This window comes from Vulpes lagopus, chromosome 6 (assembly GCF_018345385.1).
Source record: "Vulpes lagopus strain Blue_001 chromosome 6, ASM1834538v1, whole genome shotgun sequence".
Lineage (NCBI taxonomy): Eukaryota > Metazoa > Chordata > Mammalia > Carnivora > Canidae > Vulpes > Vulpes lagopus.
In genome coordinates, this window is record NC_054829.1 from 96524073 (window position 1) to 96532988 (window position 8916).

Consider the following 8916-nt stretch of genomic DNA (forward strand, 5'->3'; position numbering starts at 1 on the left):
ATACATTTTTGTTGTTGTTACCTAATATTTCCTAGGTTCCTTGACTTAGGATACAAAAATAAATCCATACCATCTTTTTAATGCACAATATACTTTGAAAACCATATTTTTCCAATCTTGTTTCCTTAGACTATTTGATATTAAGGAATTAAATTTTTTTGTATGATAATAGTATTAAAGCAACATTTTTGAGTCTTTTCTTTTTAGATAATTGTAGATTCACATGCCGTTGTAAAAAATAATACAGTGATCCCTTGTATATTTTACCCAGTCTCTCCAATGGTAACATTTTGCAAAACTATACATAATATTTCAACTGCTGATATAACTTACCAGTCTTATTCAGATTTCCCCAGTTTTACTTGTTCTCATTTGTGTATCTGTTTAGCTCTATACAGTTTTAGGATGTGTAGTTTGTGTATCAACCACCCCAGCCAAGATACTGAATAGTTTAACACCACAAGAATCTCTCCGTTTATAACCATAGTAGTCACCTACCTCCTCCCTCTACCCCTTACCTTGTTTCTCATCCCTGGAAACCACTAATCTGTCCTTCATTTCTAAAATGTTATATATGTGGAATCATACAGTATGTGGCCTTTGGGATTGGTTTTCTTAATTCAACATAGTTTCCAATTTGTTTTGTGTATCAATGGTTTTTTTTATTGCTGAATAGCATTCCATGGTATGTACATACCATAGTTTGTTTGACCATTCCTGTCAAAAAACATCTGGGCAGATTCTACTTTGGGGCTTTTAAAAATAAATAAATGCTATAAACATTCATGCGTAGGTTTTTATGTGAACATAAATTTTCATTTCTTTGGATAAATGCCTAGGAGTGCAATTGCTGGGTTGTATGGTAACTATATGTTTAATTTTTAAAGAAACTCTCAAACTGCTTTCCAGAATGGCTATACCATTTTACATTCCCACCAGCACTGTATGAACGATCTAGTTTTTTCCACATTCTCATCAAATATTTGGTATTGTCACTGTTTTGAATTTTAGCCACTCCGATAGCTGTGTAGGCATATCTCATTATGGTTTTTCCATTTTTCTAATGGAAAAATTAGAGCATATGAAAAGCATATGAAAAGATGTTCATCATTATTTGCCATCTGTATATATTCTTTGGTGAAATACCTATGGATTTTTTTGCTCACTTTCTAATTTTTTAACTATTAAGTTGGAAATTCTTCATATATTCTAGAAACTTTATAGTTTACATTTAAGTGGATAATCCACTTTGAATTAATATCTGTGTAAAGTGTGTGATTTAGGGCAACTTTCTTTCTTTCTTTCTTTTTCTTCTTCCTTCCTTCTGCTTTATTTTCTTTTCTATATTCTTTTCTTTTGTCTGAGGAAATGCCAGTACTGTTTGTTGAAGAGGCTATCTTTCCTGCATTGAATTGATTTTGTACCTTTATCAAAAATCGTTTGAACTTGGAACACCTGGGTGGCTCGGCAGTTGAGCGTCTGCCTTTGGCTCAGGGCCTGATCCTGGATTCCCAGGATCAAGTCCCACATCAGGCTCTTTGCATGGAGGCTGCTTCTCCTCCCTCTGCCTGTATTTCTGCCTCTCTTTCTATGTCTTTCATGAATAAATAAAATCTTTTTAAAAAATCATTTGAACATATATGTGTGGGTCTATTTCTGGGGTTCTCTGTCTCTACCAGTACCACACTCTCTTGATAACTGTGCTATGTAGTGAGCTTAAGCTTAACATCAGGTAGAAGAATTCCTCCTACTTTATTTCTTTTTTTATCAAGATTATTTACCTGCTCTAGGGCCTGTGGCTTTCCATATAAACTTTACTATAAACTTAAAGATTTTCTACAGAAAATCCTCTGGGAATTCAACAGGAATTGCATTAAGAGTCTTCATCTTTTAAAGATACATACTGAAATACATATGGAAGAAACTGTCATTTTTACAGTTTGCTCCAAAATAATTTGGGATGGGTGAGAGTAGGTGAATGAAAGTAGAGATAGATGAAACAAGATTGGCCATAGTTTTCGAAGATATTAGTAAATAGTGTATCATTATATAATCTTTTCTGCTTTTGTATATGTTTAACATTTTTCATAATAAAGACTTTTTAATTGCCTGGTTAATATTAAAATATTCCCTTTAAGCTTAAACTAAATATCTGCTGAAATTTAACTCTACTTTTTTTTTTTTTTAACAAGGTCTGAATTTAATATTCTATCTCAAAGTCATCGTTATATATCAGTCCCTTTTGGAGAGTTTTATATGGTCAGTTTCTAGAAAAGCAATCAGTGTTTAGCCACATTGCACTGGGCTTATAAACAGACACAACTGATACTTTGTTTCCTATTCTAGGCACTGCTGAGAAAGATCTAGAAAGTGCTAAACTTGTACAGATTTTACACAGACTGCTGGAAGATGAAAGAAGTGCTCCTGAAATCAAATATAATTCCATGGTCCTGATTTGTGCTCTTATGGGATCTGGTAAGTATTTCTTCTATCATTTGAGGTCTATCAACATATGGTTGATGTTAAATATAAAATAATAGTAAATGGGGGCACCTGTGTGGCTCAGTTGGTTAAACTGCTGCCTTTGGTTTGGGTCATGATTCCAGGATTCTGGAATTGAGCCCTGCACCGGGCTCCTTGCTCAGTGGGAAGGCTGCCTGCCCCCGTCTCTCTCCATCTGCCTCTGCTATCTCTTTCAAATAAATAAATAAAATCTTAAAATAGTAGTAAATGGTGGCTGTGGGTTTTAAAAGCATTAGAAATTATGGAGGATATAGGATTACTTTTACTTACAAATATTCCCAAAAGATTCTCACTATACTAATAAAAGTATCATGGGACACCTGGGGGGGCTCAGTCAGTTGAGCACTCAACTTTTGATTTTGGCTTGGGTCATGATCTCCAGGTGGTAAGATTGAGTCCTGCATCAGGCTCCATGCTCTGCACAGAGTCTGCTTGAGATTCTCTTTCTCCCTGCCCCTGCTTGCACACACTCTCTATCTCTAAAATAAAACTAAAAAATCTTAAATAGTGTCATGTAGCAAATAGGCAAAAATCAATGTTAAAAATTAATACATGTAAATCTCATTGACTCCAAAATATTTTATACAAAGAACAAGTTCTCATTTTGTGTATCATGAATTTAGCTAAGGAATTTGTTCAAGAAATCATTGGAATATTCTGGTATATGTTCCATGGATACTGAAAAGAATGTGTATTCTATTGTCATTGGGTGGAGTGTTCTTTAAATGTCACTTAGATTCTTTTGGTTGTTGGTAGTGGAATTGAGTTTGCTATATTCTTAGCAAACAGAATATATTGATATTCTGACTAATTGTTTTGTCAGTTGTTGAGAGAGAGGTGTTGAAGTCTCCAACAATAATGGTGCAATTGTCTGTTTCTCCTTTTAGTTCTGTCAGTTTTTACTTCACATATTTGCAGGTCTTCTGGTAGATATATACACCCTTAGGATTGCTATTGTCTTCCTGGGGGATTGACCTATCATTATGTAATGTTCCTCTCTGTTTTGATAATTTTTTTTCCTCTGAACTCTATTTGATATAAATATAGCAATTATTCCCACTATCCTCCCTCATTTGTAATTTATCTCAGATATTTCCTCTATATACATTTAGAAACATATTAGACATTGTTACAATTTTTGTTTTCAGCCATCAATCATAATACAGAAAACTTGAAAGAAGGAAAGTCTATATTTATCTATCTACCACCTTCCTGATATTCCAAGATTCCTTTTTTCAAATACTCCCTTTCTGTTTAGAGAACTTTAGCCACTCTTTTGGTTAAGGTCTGCTAGTGACAGATTGTTTTCTGTTATTTTAGAATATCCAGGCTTCCCCTTCATTTGTGAAAAATATTTTCTCTGGGTATAGAATTCTGGGTTGACAGTAGTTCTTTTCTTTCAACAGTTGGAAAATGTGCCACTTTCTTTTGGAATTCCATGGTTTCTTAAGAGAAATCCAGTATTCCTATTTTTTCCCCCTGTTGGTAAAGTGTCATTTCAAGATTTTTCTTCTTAATTTTTCAAGCTTGACTGTCATGTGTCTTGGCATGGACTTCTTTGGGTTTATCCTGTTTCAAGTATGTTCACCTTCTTGAGTATGTAGCTTATTTCTTTTACTAAATTTGGAAAAAAATTTTCAGGTACTTTTCCAGCCCTGCCCTATTTCTCCTCTCTTTTCAGGTCTCTAATGGCATGGATGTGAGATCTTTAGTTATATCCCACAGGCTTCTGCGGTTTTGTTCATTTTTTTCAGATTTTCCCTCTCGTTCAAATTGGGTGATTCCTATTGTTTTGTCTTAAAGCTCACTGATTTCTTAGGTCCCCTCCATTCTGCTGTTGAGCCTATACACTATGTTTTTATTTCAAGTACTATAGTTTTGAGTTCTAAAATTCCCATTTGCAGCTTCTTTATGTCTTGTTTCCTTGCTAAGACTGTTATTGAGGCATTTTTAAATGTAAAATATACATAAAATTTACCATTGTAACCATATTTATTTATTTCATTTTTATAACCATTTTTAAATGTACAGTTCAGTGGCAGAGTAGTACATTCACATTGCTGTACAACCATCACCACCTTTCTTTCTTCCCAAACTGAAACTCGGTACCCTTTAAAAAATAACTCCCCAATCACCCATTCTCCTAGGTTTTGGCAACCAGTATTCTATTTTCTGTCTCTATGAATTTAACTACTCTAGGTACCACGTATAAGTGGAATCACACAATATTCTTTTTTTGTGTGTCTTATTTCATTACCATAATGTCTGCAGGGCTCATCCATGTTTTAGCCTGCATCAAAATTGCATTCCTTCTTAAGTCTCATTGTATGTATATATCACATTTTGTTTATCCATTCATCTATCAATGGACCTTTGGGTTATTATAAATAATACCACTATGAAAATATGGGTACACAGTATTTTTTCAGTCCCTGCTTTTAGTCATTTTGGGTATATACACAGAAGTGAAATTGCTCTATCATACAGTAATGGTTATATTTAATTATTTGAGGAATCTCCATACTGTTTTCCACAGTGGTTACACCATATTACATTCCTACCAGCAATGCACATGGGTTCCAGTTTCTCTAAATCTTTCTTTTTTTCTATAATAACCATCCTAATGAGTATGAGGTGTTATCTTATTTTGCTTTTGATTTCCATTTCCCTGGTTAGTGATGTCGGGGAGCTTTTCTTGTGTTTGTTGCCCACTTATATAGGTTCTTTGGGGAATGCATATTCAAGTCCTTAGCCCATACTTTAATCAGGTTACTCTTTTGTTGAGTTGAAAAGGTTTATATTTTTGGGATATTAATCCCTTAATAGATATATGATTTGCATTTATTTTCTCCCATTCTGTGGGTTGCCTTTTCAATCTATTGATAGTATCCTTTGGTACCCAGAAGTTTCTAATTTTTATGAAGTCCAATATCTCTCTTTCTCCTTTTGTTACCTGTGTTTTTGATACATATCCAAGATATCATTGCTAAATCCAATATCATTAAGTTTTTCAAGAGTCTTAGAGTTTTAGCTCTTAATTTTTGTATATAAGGGCTTATGGGGGATCCCTGGGTGGCGCAGCGGTTTAGCGCCTGCCTTTGGCCCAGGGTGCAGTCCTGGAGACCCGGGATCGAATCCCACGTCGGGCTCCCGGTGCATGGAGCCTGCTTCTCCCTCTGCCTATGTCTCTGCCTCTCTCTCTGTCACTGTGTGCCTATCATAAATAAATAAAATTTAAAAAAATTTTAAAAAAGGGCTTAAGGCTCTCCTGTTTCACTAGCACCATTTGCTGAAAAAAAATGTCCTTTCCTTATTGGTCTTGACATTTTTTTTTTTTTTAAGATTTTATTTATTCATGAGAGACACAGAGAGAAAGGCAGAAACACAGGCAAAGGGAGAAGCAGGCATCCTGTGGGGAGCCCAATGTGGACTCCATCCTGGGGCCGGATCATGCCCTGAGCTGAAGGCAGACGCTCACTGCTGAGCCACCCAGGTGTTCCATATGGTCTTGACATCTTTGTCAAAAATATTTTGACTGTTTATATGGGCTGTTTTATTTCTTGATCTAAAGCTCTGTCTTTATTTCAGCACAACACTGTTTTGATTATTAAGCTTTAGAGTAGATTTTGAAATTAGAAAGTTTGAGACCTCCAACTTTGTTCATTTTTTGATTGTTTTGAATATTCAGACTCTTCAGCTTCCATCTGAGTTTTAGGATGCATTTTTCTGTTTCTACTCAAAACATTATTTCTAGTTTTAGACCTCACCAACTTACTAAATATATCAGTTTGAGGAATGCTGATTGCATTAAGCTTATTAGATGTCAGTTTTCTCATCTAACAGTCTCCAAGTCTTGAGAGTCTTTTATTTTCCTGTAATTGAGGTTAAAGAGAGCAAGAAAGCCAGAAGGAGGAAGATCAGAAATCTAAAAGGGAAAGCTATTGTCACAGAAATTTGTTGAAGGGATATGAAGTATAACCTTTTCATTTACCAGAAAATTAATTTGAAACTGATCTAAAATTTCTAAGATTTTTTTTGTAAGTCTTTGGACTTCATATTTGAACTGTTGATAGGGTCAAGGAGTATATAACTGAAACTTGAGATTATACAAAGACCTGTGTTTCATTATAACTCATGACTCTAATCAAACTTAGACTGTACAACTTGACATTTGTCTATAAATATGGCAGGTAAAGTTCCCTTGATTTATTTTAATCTCTAATGAAGACATTTACATTTCTAAGCTACTATAGAATTGTTCCTAGTTTTATAACTTGGTATCATCCAAGTAAACATTTTGGGTATATGTATTGTATAGTAAGATTTAGGTATATAATAGATTGTATAGTAACATTAGAACAATTTAACAGATGCATTATCTGTTATCTTGGTTTTTGTCTTCCAGAATCTCTACACAAGGAAGTACAGGATTTGGCCTTTCTAGATGTTGTATCCAAACTTCGCAGTCATGAGAACAAAAGTGTTGCCCAACAGGCCTCTCTCACAGAGCAGAGACTTACTGTGGACAGCTGAGAACTGCCCCTCCCTGATACATGGCATCATCCCAGCTCTGATTTCCCCTTTGTCCTCCATCTTCTTCCATATCACTTGTGCATGCGTGTAATGTTCCAGTACCAATTGAAGAACTGCTGTAGGTACCTGCCCAATAAGATTTCTAAACCCATAGTTAGTGTAAACATGAATTTGTCAAAAACAAGTCTCCACCCATAACTGTTCTCTTGTATTCCTGTTGCTTGAGCTACATTAAGTAGAATGTGCATGTTGTAGTCCTATGATGATGTAAACTTGGTACTACATAATGACTTGCTCCTCACACTTGGTAAAACTACATAATAATGTACTGGTAAATTAGAAACAAACAAGAATGCAGCAGGATCTGTCTAGCTTTTAAAGATGGAATTGAATAGTAAAAATAGCTCCATTTTTTGGTGCTTGGGAAGCACAGTGACCAAAAAACTGTATGGCTGCTCATTCATTAGTCTTACCTACTAATGTCAAACCCATGGTACCTAGAGTTAAATAAAATCCAATGCTCTCACTCTTTACCCTATGGTTTCTCCTTCTTCCTAACTATGTAGACTCCTGAAATTGCCACAAACTTGGCAAGGCTTCCTTGTGGTTTTTAATTTTTATTTAATTCGCTGTCATCTGTAGCTTAACATTGAAAATATTTGTGTTTTTCAGCATGAAACTAAAGGGTTGAAGAATATGTGTTACACTAAGTACATATTTTTGGGGGTTTTTTGGCCTATATTTTAGAATCTGATATATGTACATTTTGACATCAGCATTGTCCAACACTTGTCTTTAAATATTCACTTGGCATTTGTTTTCAACTGAGAAATTGAGTATAGCTCATTGGAGGGTGGGTTGTAGAGGTTTTGTTGTGGGTTTTTTTGTTTTTTTGTGGCAGTTTTTCATCAGAAGTTTCCTCTGTCCTAGTCCTTTTAAATCTTATATTAGAACTAGCAGGACATAGAAAAAAAAGATTAAGAAAGAAGTTTGTCTATACTAAAGAAAGGAAGCAGGTTATAAAAGCCATAGTTGCCAGTCTAGTTCATTCTGCAGATGGCCTCATACCAGTAGCTGTTAGAGTTTCCCACCTCCACTTGCCACAGAGAATTGCACTAGATCTCACAACTATCAGAAAAAAGTGACAACGCCAAGACTCAAGAGATGAGAAGACCCTCTTGGCGAAATATAGTGTACTCTTCACTGCCACTACCACCACCAAATGGGTTTTTAGAACTTTGAAACACAATCTTTGTAAATTAACCAAAAGATCCCTGTGACATACCTGTCTTGTCCCCATGCACAAGCTTGACAAATACTGGCTGAAAGGTATGATGGGCTCCATTATGGAAGGGCTGTAGGGCAGTAGAATGGGCTGCCCAGGGTGACAAGAGCTCTTTCCTCTCCAGGGGGAGATACTGCACATATCTGTGGGGTGACTGAAGTTGGACTTTTGACTCTGAAACAGGTATAATTCAAGAAAATTAAAACCTCAGTGGAGGTAAAGAAACTGATTATTCCCTTTGATGTCCAGGAAAGGGACTATTATTTTGAATGCTTATGCTACACTTGCTGTAAGAATGGTATTGTTTACTATCTTCTTCTGGGCTGGATAGTGGACTATATTTTATTATAGGTTTTGAAAAACATCTGTAATGTTGAATAGGATGTCCATATTATTAACTAAATAAATAAATAGTATATCAAACTGTAATGGCATCATTTGGTTTGTTTGTATATTTCACTTCTGTTTCCAGCTCCTAGAACAGTGATTGCTCATTTTTGATGCTCAGTAAGTATTTGTTGATGAATTCCCGATTTTATAAACTTCCAGATCCCCTAAAGTAATTCCAGATAGAT

The 8916-nt window shown here is 35.2% G+C and overlaps 1 protein-coding gene across 8 annotated transcripts in view; it reads left to right on the forward strand.

Annotated features, from left to right (window-relative positions):
- RAP1GDS1 (Rap1 GTPase-GDP dissociation stimulator 1) overlaps positions 1–7589 on the forward strand; it is a 152188-nt gene extending 144599 nt beyond the window's left edge. For all 8 annotated transcript variants that reach the window (XM_041758850.1, XM_041758849.1, XM_041758847.1 and 5 more), the window contains 2 exons: positions 2347–2475; positions 6929–7589. In XM_041758850.1, coding sequence (XP_041614784.1) covers positions 2347–2475; positions 6929–7056 — 257 coding nt within the window. In that variant the 3' untranslated portion in view covers positions 7057–7589. The remainder of the gene's footprint in view (positions 1–2346; positions 2476–6928) is intronic.
- Positions 7590–8916: the final 1327 nt, after the last annotated feature.